This window comes from Puntigrus tetrazona, chromosome 16 (genome assembly GCF_018831695.1).
Source record: "Puntigrus tetrazona isolate hp1 chromosome 16, ASM1883169v1, whole genome shotgun sequence".
Taxonomy (NCBI): Eukaryota; Metazoa; Chordata; class Actinopteri; order Cypriniformes; family Cyprinidae; genus Puntigrus; species Puntigrus tetrazona.
The window spans coordinates 8,146,483-8,167,136 of record NC_056714.1 but is presented as its reverse complement, the minus strand read 5'-3'; the positions used below and the strand labels follow the sequence as shown (position 1 = coordinate 8,167,136).

Genomic DNA, 20,654 nt, shown 5'->3' with positions numbered 1-20,654 from the left:
CTGTACATGTGATTATTAAAATTGTATGTATGTATGTATGTTTACCTGGCAGTGTACTTGACCTTGTGATCTGTGTTATCATGGTACACATTAAGGACTTGCTGATGTACTGTTATATAGCAGACATCTGTTTAGGGTTGGTCACCGGTAGCCTTTAGACTGCCATATGACAGAGTGACATCCTACATGCAGGAACAAACATCCTGGCCTGTTATTAAGTCCCCAGCCACTGGAATGCCCTCTATCTCATGTGACTCGGAACTTAGGTTTAACGTCAAAGATATGTGTGGAAATGTGTGTTTATCTTCTCAGCATGTACCTTAGAGAGAGACACGATAACGTGGAGTCTAAGGGCTTGGCTCAGAAGTAGACAGCTTTGTGTAATTACTAGCATGACAGGACATGATAGGGGAAGATCTGGTGTCGGCTTCAGAAAGCCTCCGTGGAGCAGTGTGTTCCTTTGATCACCTACTATCACTCTGTGCTACACCTACCAGAAATCAACATAACAGCAACCGACAGGCAGTCACCCAAAATACAATGTAATATTACATTCAGCCTGACTACTACAGAGCTTTCAGCTCATCAAAAGATTTATAACAGGTCATCAGAGTATATCAAGTATAACTATACGAAACTACACACATTTCCATCTAAAACAAGTTCCTGGTTCTTGTTTTTCCAATATATATATATTAGAAACACAAAGAGATACTTATGGGTCAGAGATATACAAGAGTGGACATGCATCTAAACGTTAATACTGCATAAATTATGTCAATCAGAACTGGGAACACTTCTCATAACATCTACGCTAACATTGTCTGTCCTCAGCAGAGATCATGACAACTGGATGAGCAATAAAGACAGATCACAAAGACCATAAAAGTTGTCTGACAGATCCTACGAGCAGCTTCAAGTACCAGATGCTGGGTTAACGTACCCCAATCTTCGGGGAGTATGAACTGGATGAAATAAATATATCAATCCATAATCCGATTTGTGATGCAGCCTGGACTACTGACCACGTTTGTCTGACAAAAGAAAAATATATATGCCATTACTGCATAATAAATCCTGCCCTCAGCACAAACCATGTATACCAGCTAAACAGTACTTAACAAGGCCACAAGAAAATAGCACAGAGGAAGAGAAATGTCGCGGGGGAGCAAGGGAGGAACTATTTTACAGACAAATATAAGCCTTGTTCAAATACTTGCTTAAATATATGGCTTTTCTGAAAGACAATTTCGGTCTCCACTCACTGTCGGTTCAAGACTGTCTTCGTGAATATTGTTTTCAGTAGTTAGCATGAGGCTTTGATAAACAAGAACATGGTAGTTTCTGTGGGGCTGCGCGGTGAGGCTTTGCAAGATCTTTCATTTGCAAACTTCAAAACTTTAATCATGATTCTGAAAATTACAGTCGTCACCATCACTCCCTCACTTAAAGAGGGGGCAGAAAATAAGTAGTCTGAACACACATCGGGTTTTTCAACGTGGCTCCAGTGTCTCTGGTTGTTTATTAGCTCAACGTAGAAAAACAGATATTGCTGCATCTTGTTTATTTTGTGTTGAAATCATATAATTTATTTAATGTTGGGAGGCTGACATTTTAGTGAGTGTTGCTGTTTCGTGAATTTCTTGCGTGAATAATATGTGCAAAGTTTGAGCAAGTTTTATTCAATATCATTGGGTTTACAAAATAATTTATTACAAATATCCAGCCATGTTATTATGGCTGTATGCGGGATTGTTATAGGAATGTTTTATTTAGTTCCTTGCCAATGTTAAGGAAATGATTCAACTTATTATTTTGTATGTTGATCTGAGAACAGACATTAAGCCAAAGGTTATTTATGATTCCCAGTCCGCCTATTTGTTTTCATTACTTTTCACTACTTGGCAACTTCAAAAACTATAAAGCCGGCATTCCTCAAACGTGTAGAAAAATCACACATGAATCTTTAATCTCATTTAAGCTCCATATTCACAGTTTTTCGATAACTCACTCATCTCCTTTTCTCTCGTCCTGATCCTGTTTTCCCCCATTTCCCCAGGTTGTGCTACACTTCCTATGTATGTTTCTAGTCATAATTGTTGTTCTCCAATCCCTGCTTTGTCTTTATCTTTCTGTAAGAATACAATTGCCCCTTCAAAACAATTTTTAAAAATAATATGAATTTGACTCAAAATCACTAGTTTCTTTCAAATCAAAACTTACATTTTTATACTTGAATCACCTAAATAAATGTTAGCAGCTAGCCCGTTAAAGTTGAAATATTACAGTGCTAACCAACTTTAAATGAGTTTCCCCTTTGCTTGGTGATGTAATATTTGTTGAATGTCCTTTGAGTTGAGGATCAAAAGAGACTGAACTTAAAACAATATTTTTACTTTTACTTTCCTGACTACCACAAGTCGAAAAATTAAAATGTGAACATCAAAAAGTTACAAGTGTGAGACTCGGGTATTGAATATCCGCAACTTCTGAGGTAAACAGCGAGTGACTAAGCACTTCCTGTCTGTTAGTAGAGTTGGGGCGCGTGAAGGTTGAAGAAAAAAGAGGGTCACCAAACATACTGCAGATTTAGAAGCTGGTCCAGCTCTTTATGAACCACCTGGCAAAGGTCTTGCGCTTTTCTTCTAGCTTTTTCATAAACGTCTCTTTATAGTTACACACTTTTTTTTTCTGCAATCTGTCATTAAAGCTCAAAGCTCTCACAACTCTCTGGCTCTGTTCTTAAACCTAGCAAGCTGCATGCCCTACTGTCTACAAAGGAAGCTACCTTTCAGTAAAGCACTTAAACCGAAATGGAACTGCATAAGTGACTAATTTGGAATGCTTTACATGCCAGGAACTTGTTTAACGATCATTTGTGATCTTCACAAGAACCAAGACTCAAACACTTATAGTCGATTCCAGCAGTTTGCCAACAGCGGATGTTTCCAAAAAAAAAAAGTATTTGCCTGCAGATGTTTTTATCCAAATACATAGCTCTTAAGATGTTCTCTAAACTAAAACTTACCATTTCACGTATAACCGATAAACGCGTAACTAATGGCTCTTTCTGGGCATGTGCCTTTGTATCTCAGCTGTCGTGTGTGAGAGAATGGTCTGTGTGCCCTTGAAGAGAGGACTTGCTATGCGCTCATTAATCCACATTCCTCACACTACAAGTTCAAAGTGCACACTTGCTCTGCTGATCATGTTCTGAACAGGCCAGGGATTTGAGGGAGTCTTGAAAGGTTAAAGGCACAAGGCACTGCTGAAACCCTCCCTTCAAATCTGACACCTCCTCATTCTAGACACAGAAACCAAACATTTCCTCTCACTTAATAGCGTTAAAGACATAAAAAGGTAAGGGTCAGAGCTGCCTTGAGAAAGCTTAGTAAATCTGGCTTGCTTTTTAAATTCCTGTAAAACTTTTTTTTGTCTGCAGGAACACTGGGCTTGCTCAAATGATTAATCAGGCATTGTAATAGCACTTCATCAGAAGTGTGACATGTTGAGGGCTTTAACAGGTGATAAAGGTTTACAGTACTAAGGAAGAGGATTATTAGCATATCTAAAAGGAATTTACACAAATAGAAACCTGATAGTAATAAGACCAGCACAGGACACTAATGGCTATCGATTCGCAAATATATATTTTACTGTGAAATAATCACACGGTTTCGTGGCACCACCAAAAACCCTTAAAAGGCAAAAGAAAGGGTGGTTCTGTTCTCCGACCCTCATGTTAACCTCTGCAAAATTGCACATTAAAGAATTTAAGTTTATGTTTTAAAATATATGTGGACCACAGAATAAGTTCCCTGTTATTACTGTCAGAGGAAAATGCCTTTTATCCCATGCACTGCAATAAAGCTTGCATTCTCCTCTAGGGCCAACAATAACTGTTAACTTTTTGTGCAATGACCCAGAGGCCGGGTGCGCAGTGCCACGATGACTTGGAAAGTGAACAGGAACAAATTGTTGAGGAAGCATATGAAAGGCACCGTTAAGGCTTGGGATCTCAGAACGGACTAAAATGCAAAATGGCAGTAAATGTTAAGGGCACTGACTGCATTTCCTGCAAAAATAACTTTACTTAAAACAGAAGCTAGCAAAGTGTCACGAGGAATTATTTGTTAAAGGATTTTATGACCCACTGCGCTACCTGTGCAAAATAAAATGAAGATAAAAGTTAGATTTACGCTGTCGAGTGCACCTTCGGTCCAGTAGAATTAACAAGAAGTAGTGTGAGAGGGTAAGTTTACACAGAGGATCTAAATTCTTTCCAAAGAAGCTGAGTGAAAGAGTTTGAGACTGAGTGATTGTGGCCTGGGAATTGAGTCAGTCAGACGTGTAGCGCTACTGTAAAACAAGACATGATTGTAATAGCTACCACACTACATTGCCGTGCCCTTATGCTGCTGCTAATGATTCCAATGCCTCAGTCGAGCGGCTGCAACTGCGCACGTGTTGACATACTGAAGCATTAGCCAAGACTTCTCCCTCCGGGTATAATGAGCTTGTCAGTATCATACACAACACTGAGTACTTTTAGTGCTGTCCAGTTTCACCCACCAATGCGAACGCATCGAACAAGAAACAATAAAGATGCGAAATATCAAAGGGATTCATGTAATATTTACAGTGAAACATCTTTACAGTGAGCACAATCTACAAGCAGGTCAGAGGTGACTGCTGAATGTTAAAGGGATTGTTCATCAAAAAAGCTGGTGATTTCCCTCACACTCCTTAATGTGTTTGAAAAAAGCTGTAGTTGTACTTTTTTTGTCTATACTATGAAATTCCAAAAATCCTTTACGTCGTGCCAATAAGGTTTGATGAAGGTTTGAAACTGCTTTTACGTCACCGTATAAACAAAAACAGCTGAAAAGCCATGTTTGAGTCTGTGAGAGAGTTAATAATGTCAGAAATTTTAGGTGAACTATCCATTTAACAGCCAGAGTCACACATTCACGCAGTAGGGGTCATCATTCGCTGTGATAAAATAGCAAAAACTGTGCCTTACTGATACAAAATCATGTAGCCAGGACCTTAGCTACCCCTAAAAAGTTTATATTAATACCTTAGAATAATATCACGTACCCTTAAGGTACCTTTATAAAACTATTAGAGGTGCACAAAGTCCAAAGATGTCCCTTTGAGGGTACTGCCCCAGTGACAAAATATTGTACCCCTACAATTTTTTTACAAATGTTGAGACACTGGTTTTGCTCCACTATTAAAGCAAATAAACCATTTGATTCTTTATACAAAAAGTGCAAACGTTTAAACAAAAATACATTTTTTGGAATCCTTCGGTGATAAAGAATACCAGCACGAAGCCGCTCCTCGTCGCAGCCTATAATACAAGCAGTCTTCTCCGCAAGTCTCTAATTCAAGTAAAGTGCTTCTAGAGCAACAACCATATGGTTAGAGCTTTCAAGTGTTCTCTTTTGAGTTCTTGTTTACAGTACCTCCTTTAAAAGGGTTGAAATAAAATGCAAGTCCCCCGGAGCCATCACACAAACTCCAACTTGCCTCGGCCGCTGTACTTTCCCCAGCTGACCAATGAAAGAAGTCTTTGGCTGGTAAGATCAGACTGCTGAATCTTTTCACAGGTCAGGCAGCAGTTCTCATGGCCTCCTACTGGAACCATACACTCTAAGTCCAGTTTGGCCACATGACTTTTGCTGAGATGTTGGCCGTGAAAGCTGTAATGCAGACGAGACAGCATTTCTCTCCGTTGTTGTCGCAGTCTGCGGTTTTCACTGCGAAGCATACGCAGGGCCAGCATGATGAGGAGGACCAGAATGAGGCCTCCGGCAATGGGTACGGTGATGACCGCAGCACGGAACCATACCTCCTTGGAGGAAGGAATTTCCTGTAGCCGCGCAATCACGTGACGGCTGCTTTCGGTTTGATGTCGCCGCTTGTCTGAATAAAAACAGAGAATGTTTAGGGCTATGTTTTTTTTAAGCAACTGAAGAAAAACATACACTATTGTAAATTATTGTATGATATGAAACGATCGTATGATATTCTGTAGCACACAAAATAATAAAAAAAAATGTTTAACTGCTTTAGTCAGTACGGTAATTAATAAGTCAGTAGGGTCCAAAACAACAATGGAGAAAAATTATTTTTATAAAAAAGCCAAACAGATTGGCAACAACTACTCATTTAAGTGAAATGTACTCTGATAACCATCAGCCAATCATAGAGTGGAGGTTTTCTGAATATTGCAAATTTGATAATTATGCTCCATTCAGATCTTTCCTAGTCCATGCACGTTATTAAATACAAGCATGGCTCTTGAAATGCATCCTTTTTTTTTTTCCTTTTCATTAAATACTTCACATCATGTGCAAGGATACAAGGCACATTATATCTAAAAAAAAAAAAAAAGCTGTGAATTCCTCAGTGACAAGACTGCTTGTAGATGATGACATATTGCTAAATTGAAAGAATTCAATCGTAACTGGCTAAGTGGGCACAGAAATCAAAAATAGTCTGATTTCTCTACCTCACTAGCAAAAACTAAAGAAAACTCCTTTACGTACCATGGATTTCACTTCCTCTGTATGTGACATCTTGTAGGCCTCTGTAATTGCACATATCCTCATGGCAACACTGAAGCGTGGCAGATCCATGGATGGTGTCATAGGTTGACTCCGAATGGCAAGTTTTTCCAGAGTTCACCAGAGGGTCGTAACATCCGTGAGATAAAGGAGACTTGGCACTTTGAGGGTCTAAGGTACGGGTGAAGCAGGCATTCAGCTCTGATTTGCACATGTAACCGGTGGCCACACAGTGGGGTGCGTCGCAGTAACACCGTATTTCTCCTGTTACAATAACAGAGAAATTACTCTTACTGAATGAACTTCCCTCCAACCATCAACCAACTGATGTTAATTTTCCTAATTTAAACCAGTCTAGCTCCCAAATGGATAAAAATAAAAAAAAGGTCACATGATCCCATGTTCGGAATTTGGCTTTGAGGCTTTTGGTTCTTGTAGATGCTGTTCCGGATAATTGCTCTGACAGAACAATACAACGTTGAGTATTGATATTTGCGCTTATTTATGTTGCACGCCCAGCAACGTGGTGTTAAAACAAAGTGCTAATAAAAATAATTCTGTGTGCGAAAACAGCTTTGGTCACATTATACATCAGCGTTCGTGTTACATTGTTAATATGTAATTATCAATACGCGTTTATTTTAGCTGCAAACAGCCTACACTTCGCTGGCTTTATTACAAATGTAATTTCACTGAATTATTAATATATAAATTCGAAGACTCTTCTGACCATACAAACAGTATTCACTCACCTTTAGTGAGGAGAACAGCCATCGCGCACAGCTCGAGCTGAAGCCAAATGGAAACGAGACTGCTGTTCCGCTGCATTGGACAAAACTTTCTCTGCCTTTCAGATTCGCATCGATACAGACTTTACAGCCAAAAACACCGCGTTGGTGTCCAAAATGTGTCCCGACTCGCTTCGTTCACTTTTCGTAACATTTTTCCGATGGAAAAGATCACATCGCGGATTAGCCCTCGCTTGCTCTTCAAGACTCCCAGACCAAAAATCACCCGTCCGCCGTAAAAGCCGCCGCGGAGTTGTTCGAATAAAATTTAAAAACCCATGTTAGATGCGATCCATTTCCGTTTTAAATCGAACGCGAGGTTCTCAGAGTTCGCAACCATTCGAAAGGATAGTCTCCTGTATACACTCCGCTTGAGTGCTCTTAAGCGTTGAAGATTTGAGAATGAGTGCAGCTCCTCCTATAAGAGCCATCGAGCCTCTGGGACTGTTCATTCACAGGCGTCTGAGTTGTGACTGTTGCCTCCCCATGTGCCCGAGCAAAGCTAATACAGCTTGACCCTCGTTCTGCAGACTTGACTTGTAACACAGTGACCCTTGTGTGTCAAAAAACCAATTGCCATAGGTTTAATACCTTTTTACTCTTTAAAAAAAATCACTTAATTTCTGTTTAGACAACTATCTTCACAAAAATCTCAAAATCATAAAGAAGGGTTCAAACAGCACAGGGCATGGAGGATTGTTCATGAGAACAGTCAGCAGTTTAACTGCTCAGGACAAACCAATACAATCCATCACAAAACATATAATTATTTGAATTCTTTTTAATATCAATAAGTTGAAACCTTTGGCCTCAACTTTATGTATATAATACACCTAACACAACTGCTTGTAAAACGGATAAGTAGTTATTAACCTGTGGTTCTAAAACACTGAAGTAGTCTGATCACTAGTGCATGCGAGACATTCCAGAGAAGCTAACATGGAGAACCATTTTAGCGCGCGTTTGAGTTCATGATTGCTTGCAAGCTTTTCGATACACAAAAAGCAAACGTACCAAAACATAATATGGTAATTGTTTATTTCCTGTAGCTTTTAGAAACCATATACAAAGCAACATACCCATCTCTATTCTGAAAGTGTACTCCATTTACAGCCTATCGCGTTAAAATTGGTCTAAGTTCAAACCCTGCATCAGAGGGCAGTGAAGACAGAAAGAACAATGGAGCAAAACTATGAATGACATTGCAAACATCAAAGAGGAATCACCAGTTTTGCCTTTTTTCACACCCTTGTCAAATACAAACCGACAAGTTGACTAAATGCTTAGTTTTTTTTTTTCTATAGACTGGTTGATATTTTATGTAAAAAATGAGAGGAAAACTTGATCCTGTACGTCTTCATGTTCTTCCCAAGTAGGTCAGCTTAGACGGTCCTCGTGGTCCTCTTTTGACCATGAAGGATGCATTTGTTGATGTTCAGCCACAGCTGTATAAAATATGGAGTTCTCTCATTGCATCCTCCTAATTCGGGCAATATGGGAATGACTAAACTCAATTCTATGAGTAAAGAATAATTGAGCAAATACAAACAAATCAAAACAACATTAATACAAAAGAAAAAAAGTCAAACAGTGCTGGGGTGCAGCATGAAAAGTAATCTCTGTTAGATGTGTAACAGCACTGCAAAGAACAAGGGACATCGAAGGCAGATAGTGACAACCCTTAAATCAGGGTTAGAAACTCAGAAAATGTGCGTCTACCGCTTTAGCAAAAGCTTTTAAGTGCCACGTCAACCAAATTTAAAAATCTTTAGCACCCATTTGTTTTTCTGCAGTGAATTAAGGATGATCACCTTTGCGTCCAATGAAATCCTTCTGAGGGGTAGAGAATCAGCCGGTCATGGCTAGCCTAACTTTTGAGAATTAGCATCAGAAGTATGTTGGGTTGGTTTTAGTTGGTCACTTTGATAAACGCCAGTGCAGCTAGAAGCGTCCTTGTGCACAGATAGCCCTTCTGACATCATTCATAATCACTGTCAGTCGCTGGAATATAAGGGAATATAGGGTCTCCAGCGCGACAGTGAACTTTATGATCCGTTAACACAGACATAACCCTGAAAAACCAGCACATGAAACGCCAGATCCACTGCACAATTCCTCAAAGGTTAGTCTGAGTTGGAAAACGCTTTCTAAATATCTCTTTCTAATGACCTGCGGATCTGAGAATAGAGAAGCAATGTACGTCAAAGGAAATTAAACTACGATCTCAGGGCCTTGTGTTGCCTCGATAAGCACTTTTGGAAGCTTCCTTTCTCTCTGTCCCATTACAGGCATTGCAGCCTACAGTTCGACTGCGAATCTGAAAGCTCGGGGCTGAGAGCAGGGGTCCAAACAACCAGGGGCTGGACATGTTTGGAGAGAAACTGCCATGAGCTCCATAGCCATCTCTCAAACCATAAAGGAATTCTGATTTTTCAGTTTGTCAAGTTCTTTGATCTGCTGTCTCAGAAAGAGAATCCTGGGTGAAAAGTAAAAAAAAAAAAAAAGTTAATAAAAATAAATTGTGATGCATGTTTGATCATTCTATTTGAATCAAGTCACAGACCTTTGCTCTCTCAATGTGGCCTGGATTTCACATACTCGCACTAAAGAGCGAAGGTTCTTAAGTTCTGTGCAGATCTCTGACATGTAGAGGGTCCCCATGTTGTGGATATCCTCACGTAACCGTGACACCTAGGATGAAGATGAAGAGAAAGGGAACTTCAATAGTTGGATAACTTATGTTTCATCTTTAGGGGCTGTGTTTTGCTATCCAGGATCAGGTAATCTTACTATTCTACTGGTTTTTAAAAGCAAAACTAGATTGAACACAATGATCCTCATGCACCATTGTTTTTAAGTCCCCTACGAAGCCCCCGAAGGGACAAGATGATGTTTATACAAATAAAAAAAAAATACTTGTGTGCGTGTTTGCATTCTCTCAAAAGTTTTACATGAACCACAAAACCAGTCATAAAAGTCAATTTTTGGAAACTGAGATGTAAATATCATTTGAAAAGCTTCCAATTAATAAATGGTTTGATAGGATATGACTATATTTGCCTGTGATGGAACTATTTGAAAATCTGAAAGTGCAAAAAATATCAAAATATTAAAAAAATTACCTTTAAATGTGTCTAAATTAAGTCCTTAGCAATGCATACTGCTACTCAAAATGATTTATTTACAGTAGGAAATTCATAAAAATATCTTCATGGAACATGATCTATGTAATATCCTAATGATTTTGTGGTTAAAATAAAAAATGATAATTTCATAATTTTACAAGCAGTGATTAAAAAAAAAACAAAAACATTTCCATTATCTGATAACAAATTAGAAAACATTTTTGTTTGTTTATGGATTTTGGGCATATATTACATGCATTTTTTTTGGATCAAAAGGTATAATCTCTCTAAAAAGTCAAGAATATTTAATTCAGATTGAGATGTCTATCTTCTAGATTTGGTACAATCTGATCAGACTACTTTTGAATAACTGTCCCTAGAAGATCAATGAACAGTTGAGAGACAAAGGCGTGCTCATACCTGCTTCTCCACATGTTCTGCAGGCCAGCCTTGAACATGCTTGATGAGATTTTCATCAAAGTGCAATGCTAGAGAAGGAGTGAAAGTGCTTTGGGTTCGAGAGGTGCTGCCTGAGGCGGGAATGCTGATGCCCGCACTGCCATTAGAGCCCGACAAGCCCTCTTGACTGCTATAAAATAAATAAAATGTTCAAATTAGAATTAATTACAGAACCATTGTTTTGCATGCTACTACTAATAATAATACTAACAAGAATATGCTTAGAATAATAAACATTTATTAAAGGGAAGTCTACCCAACAGTGCAATTTCTGTCACCACATGCGCACCCTCATTAAAAAAATAAATTCAAAAGTCAAAGGAAACCAAAACTGATGATCAGCATTCTATAAAATGTGTGTCTGGTTGCATTTCAACACTGAACAGGTAGATGGTGCTGCAGAACAACATGTGACAGTCTGCTTAAACACTTCCAACAGCCAAAAGATAAGCTCCTACTGAGAGATCCGTACATTTGCCTGTGAAGACGGGGATCACTGAATTCCAGAGGTTTGTCAGAGCTGACAGACTGCTGGGAAGTTGACCCTTGTCTTTGAATTGATGCACTGACCTGAAATTGAAGAAGGACAGCTTGAATATGAGCAGAAAAAGAGTATCGACTTCCTAAAATGTGTTGGGACATAAAACTAATTCAGTGGTCCCAAATAAATGCACCACATTTAAATGTATGAATATTACAGCAACATAAAAATCAAACCAGCACGACATATATACTGTACATAGGTACTGTACATAGAGAAATTTTATTCTTAAACCTCGCAAATCCATTACAAAAACCCAGGAGTTATTCAATTTACAAACATCTTTGATATTTTCAGATGATTTATGAATATTAAGTTTTCTTTATTTTTTATTTTAAAAGACGGATAGTAACTCTAATCTTGATGTGAACCTTTTTTTTCTAACAAATTACTTTGGGACCAAATGGTTGAAAGTAGCTACAAAAAAATGACTGAGACAGTTCAGTTCAAGCTGTATCATCATCTGTTTACATACGTGACACAAAATTATATTGTTATCTAATGCAATGACATTTTGACATTCTCTTTGAGATGTCAACACTTTGAGGCCACCGTGACAGGGTTACTTGTTGCTACTGACCTTTGGTTGTGACGAAAGAGATGCAGAGCTGAGCAGGGGTTTAGAGACAGCATTGGTCTGAGGTGTGCTGACTCTGGGAGACACATATGACCTCGGTGAAGAGGCATCTGATGCTAATGACATGGGTGACTGACCGGACTGTTGAGCTGTTAGAAACAGTTATAGAAACAGAGCTATTTATGGAATCTGGGAAATGCATTTATTTATAACACTATACCAAAAATGCACTGAATCCTACTTAAAGTACTACTAAATTAACATTATTTGAAAAAAGAAAACTACAAGTAATCTAATTCTTCACAGAAGTTTTCCTGTAAAGTTTAATATGTTAACCTATTAGGAATTGTTCAAGATAGTCTAAAACACTGCTCTAACAAACTACTGTAATATATGTTCACATAGTTCCTTTACGACATGTGGATTAGTTGCTCTGCACCACAACATCAGTTAGGAGAGGTGTGACGTGACTGGGACTTCAGCCGTACCTTGTGTGGAAAGCTGAGCAGCTTGGGAAAGCAGAGTAGTGACGTTGAAAGCGGACGGTCCGGCAGTGAGAAGCTTATGAAGCATAGACTGTAAGGAAGCTTGTGTGACAGCGGCTGTGAGGACTTGGAGGAAGACAAAGACAGAAAAAGACACACACACAGTCAAAGCAGTCCTAAACACTGAAAGCAATCTGAAAAAGGCTCTATTAGTGAACATCAAGCCTTGTCGGCATACAGTATTCACAATAATACCAATACACAGGTGGATATTCAGTTTTTTTTAGATTATCAGCATAGGCTAATGGATTTCCTGTTTGGCTGATGTGATCTTTTTTTATAGTATAATTGAATATTTTACAGTATTTAAATATAATTAATTTCTAAATCATTTATTAATAATTTTGTAAATATTGGGGGGAACATAAATCCATTGTTATGCATGCACTTTTAATATCTTTAAATTAAATAGCATAACATATGTACCCGTTTAATATCGTCAAATTTAAGTAACTGCAATTTAAAGGGGAAAAAGCAATACTGAATCACTAATCAACTAATAGACTCAATTGGAAAAGATTAACCTAAATTGGAATTTGAATTGAACAGGGAGCTAGTGAAAAAGAATTGAATTTGAAAAACTCTGTAGAGTTTATGCTTGAAGACAGAAAAATGACAGTGTAAGCAGCATGAAAAGTTATAAGACTAGAAAAAAAAAAACTTACAAGATCTGGTGTCTTTAAAGAAATGCGCAAGGAAAAGTTTGTTTTAAGGAGCAGGATGACAAGAATGATTAGGGTGATTTTGTAGGAGAGCGCATCTGCATAGAACATTAAATAAAAAGCACATTTTGTATTCCCAAGTGTACATTGTAAGTGACTTATAATTTATATATTATAATTGTTTGAACACCATTAAAATAAAAATAAAAATTGGCTGGGCAATTTTTTCAGATTTTATTAATTCATTCAAATTGAATGTTTTGCCACAATTTCCTTTTTTTTTTTTTAGAAATCCAGGAACCACAATTTTGAATAGAAATATTACCAGTGGCATAGACTTTTACACTATTATTACAGTAAAGGGAAAAAGAATGATACAACCACATGCCAGCACACGTGATTTGCAGCTCACATTATTAAAATGCAATTTCATGCACCAGACCCTGCAAGAGACGTGAGCGCAACAGTCAAACATGTCCATGTTTACATAAAAACAAAAAACTAAAAAAAGCAGCACAATCTAATAAAAAAAACTATTATAAGATCAATTTAAGAATGTATTTGTGTACATTTAGGAAAAAAAGAGTACATGTGATAATCTCTAAAATGATGCAAGACATAACTCGGGAGAGAAGAATGGTTGTATAAAAGTTGTTTTTGTTTTCTTTGCGCAAAAAAACATTCGCGTAGCATCGCAAAATCTGAAGTTGAGCCACAATTTTTTGTTGAGTTTTCTTTAGCTATAGGTTTAATAAAGAACAAGCTACTTAAATCATGTTCTTACATTTTCAAGTTGACTTTAAATAAATAATAAATAAAACTGTAAATTGGCAAAAAGGTCTGGAAAAAGAAAAAAATAACTTTTTTGGCCAAATCGCCCAGCCCTAAAACGGTTTTAGTCCACTTTCAAGTCCAGGTACAAATTAATGCAATTTACTCAATTACATTTGGGCACTGAGCTGGAATGCGTTTAACTTTAATGTACTGACTACACTGTCTACCCCCATAGTCTCACAAAATCCTATGGGAAGCACTGTATATAGCCATTACCTTCGTTAATTTTGCCCATGTCTACATTGCCGTGGTTCATCTGCAGGGTGGCCTGGAGAGCAGGCAGCAGCTGTCGGAGGAGTGCTGGGTCCTGAAGCAGAGTGGAGGTTGAAGCTTGCACGGCAGGAGACACAGGCACTGTGGAGGACGAGGAGGAGCTGGACGTGCTGGAGGGGTTTATGGACAAAGGCTGAGAATAACCAGAGTTTGATGATGGCTTCTCCGCTAAAGTAGATTCTGGCATTATGAAAAAAAACAAAAGACAAATATGTTAAGAAACCAGCAAAGTGAGCTTCCATCAATGTGATAGCACTTACAGATGTTTTTTTCTGCCACTTACTTGTACTACTGAGGGCACTTGTGGCACTGGCCTGCATCGCCTCTTGTCTGTAGTCTCTGTCTTTGGGAAAACTGTTAACCAAAGTCTTGGCACCTTCTCTCTGCCTCTGTTCTCTGTTCAGACAGGAAGTCTGGCGTCAGTGCATGGTTTGCAGAGGGACGTAGAGTGGATCTAAGAAACTCACCTCTCCAACCAATCTTTAGGTTTCTCCCATTGAGAGACCTCTGTCCTACAGTTATAGTAGTACTTCTTGCCAGATGAACTGATATGTTCTGACCAATCATCTGCTGGCTCGCGGGGCTGGAAGAGACAGAAAATATGCAGGCGCACTGAGAACGAAGGCGCATGGAAATTTGTCATAAGAGAGAACATTAGGCATAGGGATGAGTCATGATGATATATTAGTGTGTTTTTTCTACTTTTTTTTTTAGCAACAGTCCTTTAAATATCCCAGTATAGTCAATTCAACCTCACAGTTGAATCTCACTGTTAACCAAGTTGAGAAATACTTGTTTGTAAATCTTTAAATATTTTATTTACAGAACATGAATAAATATATTGATGCATTTCTAATGGACACTAATATAAAACAGCTCCATTTTATTAACATATTTGAAATCTGATGAGAGGTATCTCGCGAAACGTGAACATTTTCGATACACACTGTTCACAGAAAACATCTGCCAGTCACAACACTTTACGGTAGGAAATAAGGTGTTTCCAAAATATAAAACCAATCTGAAATACGGCTGAGGACACAAAGTTATGAATGGAAAAGTGCCCAAGTTATCCTAAATACGCTTTATATTAATAAGCACTCAACTTTGCTTTCCCATGTACTTTTATACATTTGCCATTTAAAAGGACCTTATTACATCCCTTTTTATAAGATGTAATATACGTTTCAGGCGACCCCAAAATGTGCCTGAAGTTTCAGCTATCCCACAGATTACTGATTATACTATACTGCAAAATTATGGACCGAGGGTAATTAAAACTGCAAAAGAGCATGATATGACCCCTTTAACACGTTATCCTCAGCAGATGACTAAATTGTTATGGTTCGAACTATATATGAAGAGCTCAGCTGCATCGAAGTGCCATCTAAAATTTTCTTCATCTTTTCTATTTAGTTATTTCACATTAATGGCAGTGGAAAAAACCTGTTCAAAAATCCACAAATTTCTCATTTTAAATTCTAGTTTTTGAGGGTACTAAACGTTCAAAAGTATATCCATCTTTGATTTCCTTTTGTATGAAGCATGTCCTGCATGTCCTGACAAACAGAGCAGAGAACAAAAAACAGGAATGCAACAATTCTAACTAAAATGTTGAAGGGGTCTATATGTAAGTGCATTACCAATGTGTGAGCAGCTCGTAACAAAAAACACAAAATCCTTCCCTGACTTCCTAAGTTATCTATCAAAGTCTGTAGACTGTTTTTAAGATAAGGACATTTTTCCAGGAAAAGCAAAATGATGTGATGTCGAAAAACGTGCACCTGCAACCCCCGTTCTATGACACATAACAAATACCCATACGGCGTTCAGGATAATGCTGAAAGAGCCATTCTGTACTGTGAGCGCATCACACAAAGAAACTACAATCTTACATTGTCAGATATTGTCTTAAATATTATTTACAATAAATCCATCATGAGAGAAACAAGTCTGCTACATACGGAAGAGTGTTAAGTTATTCCACGTTGCTAATCGCAATGGTTATTTTCAGGGAATAACACACCTCAAAATGTTGCGAATATCCATCTAATTATACAGGCTTCTCTAACACATGCTAGTTCTTCAGGCAGCCCACTAACTAATCAACTTACCATGTCTGAAGTTCTGTTTGGATGAGGGTGAGAACTGGATGCATGATGGGAGTTTTCTTGCGGAGAAGAACTGACTCCTGAAACGTAATTAAGAAGATCAGAAACAAACCACCAAACATGTGAACGAGTGATGACTTTTGCAGAACATAATTCACTGACACAAGACAGTATTCTGGACTTCCATTTAAACTGGACAGCTAGTTTATAGGGCTGAGATGACAGTCCTGTGTCTGAGCGGTGGAAACATGGCCTCATGACAGGATGAGACGATGTTTCCACTTTGTGATCATACATACTACTTTTTAGGCCTGTGTTTTTGTCCAAGTTGAGAAAAAAAAGGTTCATTCTTCCTAGAATATTTTTACGGCAAATAAAAACATTTGTCTTTACCAAAGATCTGAGCATAACTGAATTAAAAGCAAGGTTTGAACATGTGCAACACAACCTATCATAGAAAAGACCTGTGCTGAGAGGCCTCTGACGAGTTGAAATAATACCGTGCACCTGATGCAACCTCATGGCTGTGGTAATAACAGGAAGTAAGACAGCATGAGAGAAGCACGAGAGAGTATCCTGTGTTTTGTATTATGTCAGTTATCAGAGGATTTAATTTGATCGTGAATTACATGCTAATGTGGTTAAGCAAAGGTAGCGAATCTCAAAATTAATATCCATTTTACATATCACTTTAGATAATACTACTACTACCAAAAAAGAATACAATTAGACAAAACACCTTAGAATAATTAAGATTGTAATATTAATAATATCAATAATAATATGCCAAAAAGGATTATAGGAGCAGAATTCAGCTATTTTAATATTGATGTAACCCTAGAAATAAATTAAATAAATCAATATTAAAGACCTGTAAAAACAAACAATATCAACTAAAAATATAAAATGCATAAAGCATTCATATAAACAGTTCCATCAAACTCAGAATCATTTGTTTGTGCCAAAGCAAATTTTAGCTTTCATCAGAAATGCAATACAATTAATAACAGTTATATTGTAATAACAGTGCTGAGATGACTTTTCACATCGTTTATCACTACCTACAGTAATTTGGGCTATTAATAATGACTAAACAAAAGCATAAACTAAATATAGAAAAAAATAAAATAAAATCTGCCTCAAAACCCTTTCAGTGCACTCTTAATTGTAATATATACTTTTATATGCTAAATCTATATACTATAATGTATAATAATTTACCGCTGTGAATAATGTTTCCCCATAAAACCCACTTAAAATAAGATTTTGGGGTTCTGAGGGACACCACGCAACCGTAAAATATTAACCATATGCATGTGAAACCTCTCCTCGGTCATGTTCTTACCGCTGTCCCTCTCACGGGTCCGGTGAACATGGAGTGCTTTCGTTTGGCCGTGCCCTGTTCCGTCACTGTGCTTGTCTGGACTGTCTGATCGCCGCAGCATTTTAGTTGGTGGTGTGGAGTCTGACGAATCTCGCATCTTGTCATGGCGATGGTCATTTGACGAGTGACTCTTTGACTGATATTTGACAGACTGCAAAAAACAATGCACGAGAGAAGAACTGCAGAGACCAGGGCTTGGACTTTTATTCTGGCAGAGAAAGGCAGGCTCGGATAAATGTAATATTGTTAAATCGCACAACGTAATTTTTGAAGTTACTGTACCACAAATGATATTAAACAACGGGTGCTTTTGAGGAACAATAAAAACACAAATATAATGTTTACTAAAACTGCATAGGGAGCTAATCCACTTTTGTCAGTATTTGTTAAGCTCGTCAAGTCACTTCGCTCTAAAATGTAATACTATATCTCATAAGACCTAACAGTGGATAAGAACGACGTGCTATTTCAGTATCTAGTTGTTGTAAAACCAGTAATTACGATAGCTAACTAAAAAAAACAAGCTAGCTCGCTGAGGCGTGAGCTCTCTAGTCACACCACTACCTACGTATATGCTAGTATTTTAGTTAAACTGTAGAACAATTTGCTAAAAAGCAAACATTTACCTCTATTAACTACACAGCATGACGTGTAATGTATATTACAGTTTCAGTTAGCAAGCAGGAACTAGGCCTGTGAGCACTAGTGTTATGCTAAAGCCGGCTAATCCAATTTTGACACTATTTCGGCTCCTCTCCCAAATATGTATCTACTTTCAACGATACGATACTTCTCTGTGTACCTGGTAGGCTTGAGGATCTCTTCGATCATTACACCTGTGAAAGACAAAAAAGTAAATATAGTCAGAAACGCGCTCTTCGCTAGCCAGCTACAATGCTAACGTAGGGAAATGAAAACAACTCGCTATTAGACGAAAAAAAACTATTTTGAAACAATTTCTTCGAACATAATATGCACTTAGTTCAGCCTTTAAACGATCGGCTGAAGGGTGTAGACTGGAGGTAAATGTGTGATTACCCATCATTGAGTCTGGATGGATTCGTTGCATGCATTACCATTAATGCTGCAATGATGTGGAAGTGAAGTGTTACTACTGAAGCAGTTCTGCTGCACTACAGCTCTCTTTAGTGAGCTGCAAAACACACACTACAATATCTGTAAAAGTAGCCCTGCTGCAGTGCTGCTTCGCTATTCGGGAAAGAGCTGACGGTCCATCGCTTCGTTTTGCTCGCGAGTGCACGAGCAGAGACTAGTGCTCGCGATCAGCACGCGACGTGCACGAGCAGAAGACTGCAACCTGCTCTCACGCACCCTTTTCCTTTGCTGCCAAAAGAGTGAAAGTAGCAATAAATGTACTAAACTTGTTTAACTTAAGTTAAAAATATATAATATTAATTTATAGAAGTGAAGATCCTATTTAAACTAAGTAATATTCAGTAGACCTCTTTGTACTTCAGATTCTCCACAGATAGGCTAGAAGGCTCAGTAGTGTAAGCATAGAGTATAGGCTCATAATGTTTACACATTGTTTAGGACATCATAATGAAAGTAAATTAGACTGGATACGCTCTTCTGGGTTGAAAGGAACACAGAGGTAAAATAACATTTGATATATTTTTTTTTCTCCTAACCACTAGATGGCACAAAACCCGCCTAATCTCTTTCCTGAATATCTGACTGGTCTTGGACGCGATCGCGCGCACGAGCGCAATGTTGATTGTGTGTTAGGCGTCTCAGAATTTGACTCAGTATTTCTGTATTTTTCTAAACTCCCTCTTATATCCGAATTCTACCAGCAAGCTGTATTAACTTGGAACATTTGCTACTCACTCACACAATTTCTCTCCTCACGGCCGCTTATTTCATTTGGATTAAGCTACCAATATAGGCTATAATCGCAAATAAATCGTTATTTTTGAGGTTTATGATTTAATAGAGATACTAATCACCTTATGGATATGTTTAATAGTGGTCCTGTGTCCACGGTTTTCCTGTCCAATTTAAGGAACTGGATTCTGTTATTAAATATTGAGGTATTAGGCTACAGCTTGTTTACTATTCTTCATATCTTTGTGGCGTTCAGCTCACACTGAAAAAAAATGAATGTTTTCCAATCACTTTAATTGTGCAACATCTTTACAATTAATCAGTCAAAATAATAATACAGACTGTTACAAAAAAAAAAAAGTATATAGAAAATTAATATTTGCAGACAAGTGCCATTTCAGCTCAGAGGGACATGGAGTGTTTTAATCTGCAGTTACAAATTCATAAATAATGTTTTAATATTTTAAACATGAAATGTCGGATACTAGTATTTAAAGGGGTCATATATAATTATAGATTTTTCTTTAGCGTGCAGATCTGCAGATTTACAAAACTCAAAGTTTCCCACAGAAGGATTTATTTAAAGAGAAGGCTGATCCAGACCGGTCTAAAACGCCTCTTGCCCCCACGTGTTTACATCATAATGTGTCTATATATATATATATATATATATTTTTTTTTAATGTTGAACAACACAAATACTGTTACAAAAAAGAAAGGAAAATAAAGTAAAAAAAAAGACGCATTCAAGGAAAGCGTCTAAAAGCATTAACCCTCTCCCAAATACCTCCGCATAATACTTCAGAAATAACTAAACATAGAATGACTTTTGACAAAGTGAAGCAATTCAGGTGAAATTGCTTTAACAACACTATTAAACTTTGTCATGAATTGCTCATAAGAGAAAATATAAGTCATCAAATAAGCTACAA

General features: G+C 37.7%; 2 protein-coding genes across 4 annotated transcripts; both read right to left on the bottom strand.

Moving 5' to 3' along the window:
* Positions 1 to 3,454: 3,454 nt before the first annotated feature.
* Positions 3,455 to 7,784, bottom strand: bambib (BMP and activin membrane-bound inhibitor homolog (Xenopus laevis) b). The gene is made up of 3 exons (XM_043260188.1): positions 7,328 to 7,784; positions 6,558 to 6,839; positions 3,455 to 5,931 (listed from the first exon to the last, which is right to left on the bottom strand). Exons 1-3 carry the CDS (start codon positions 7,401 to 7,403, stop codon positions 5,516 to 5,518), a joined length of 774 nt encoding a protein of 257 aa, XP_043116123.1. The 5' UTR covers positions 7,404 to 7,784; the 3' UTR covers positions 3,455 to 5,515.
* Positions 7,785 to 8,384: 600 nt separating this feature from the next.
* On the bottom strand, positions 8,385 to 19,160 carry wacb (WW domain containing adaptor with coiled-coil b). 3 transcript variants are annotated; one of them, XM_043261456.1, is made up of 13 exons: positions 18,913 to 19,160; positions 18,677 to 18,710; positions 17,836 to 18,025; positions 16,494 to 16,570; positions 14,847 to 14,962; positions 14,663 to 14,775; positions 14,323 to 14,559; positions 12,554 to 12,676; positions 12,069 to 12,214; positions 11,420 to 11,517; positions 10,909 to 11,077; positions 9,927 to 10,054; positions 8,385 to 9,839 (listed from the first exon to the last, which is right to left on the bottom strand). In XM_043261456.1, exons 1-13 carry the CDS (start codon positions 18,951 to 18,953, stop codon positions 9,770 to 9,772), a joined length of 1,542 nt encoding a protein of 513 aa, XP_043117391.1. In that variant the 5' UTR covers positions 18,954 to 19,160; the 3' UTR covers positions 8,385 to 9,769. The 3 variants fall into 3 exon arrangements, with proteins under 3 accessions (XP_043117391.1, XP_043117393.1, XP_043117392.1); XM_043261458.1 differs by having other exon boundaries at positions 18,951 to 19,160; XM_043261457.1 differs by lacking the exon at positions 12,554 to 12,676.
* Positions 19,161 to 20,654: the final 1,494 nt, after the last annotated feature.

Bases quoted from the DNA above. Each gene is read 5' to 3' on its own strand.
- bambib (XM_043260188.1), bottom strand. From the start codon at position 7,403: ATGCAGCGGAACAGCAGTCTCGTTTCCATTTGGCTTCAGCTCGAGCTG. The intron at 6,840-7,327 runs GTGAGTGAATAC...TTATTGTAACAG, and splicing joins GGCTGTTCTCCTCACTAAAG to GAGAAATACGGTGTTACTGC. The intron at 5,932-6,557 runs GTACGTAAAGGA...GTTTTTATTCAG, and splicing joins CAGAGGAAGTGAAATCCATG to ACAAGCGGCGACATCAAACC.
- wacb (XM_043261456.1), bottom strand. From the start codon at position 18,953: ATGGTAATGCATGCAACGAATCCATCCAGACTCAATGATGG. The intron at 14,776-14,846 runs GTGAGTTTCTTA...CTGTCTGAACAG, and splicing joins CCTAAAGATTGGTTGGAGAG to AGAACAGAGGCAGAGAGAAG. The intron at 11,078-11,419 runs GTACGGATCTCT...TTTATTTTATAG, and splicing joins CCCCGTCTTCACAGGCAAAT to CAGTCAAGAGGGCTTGTCGG.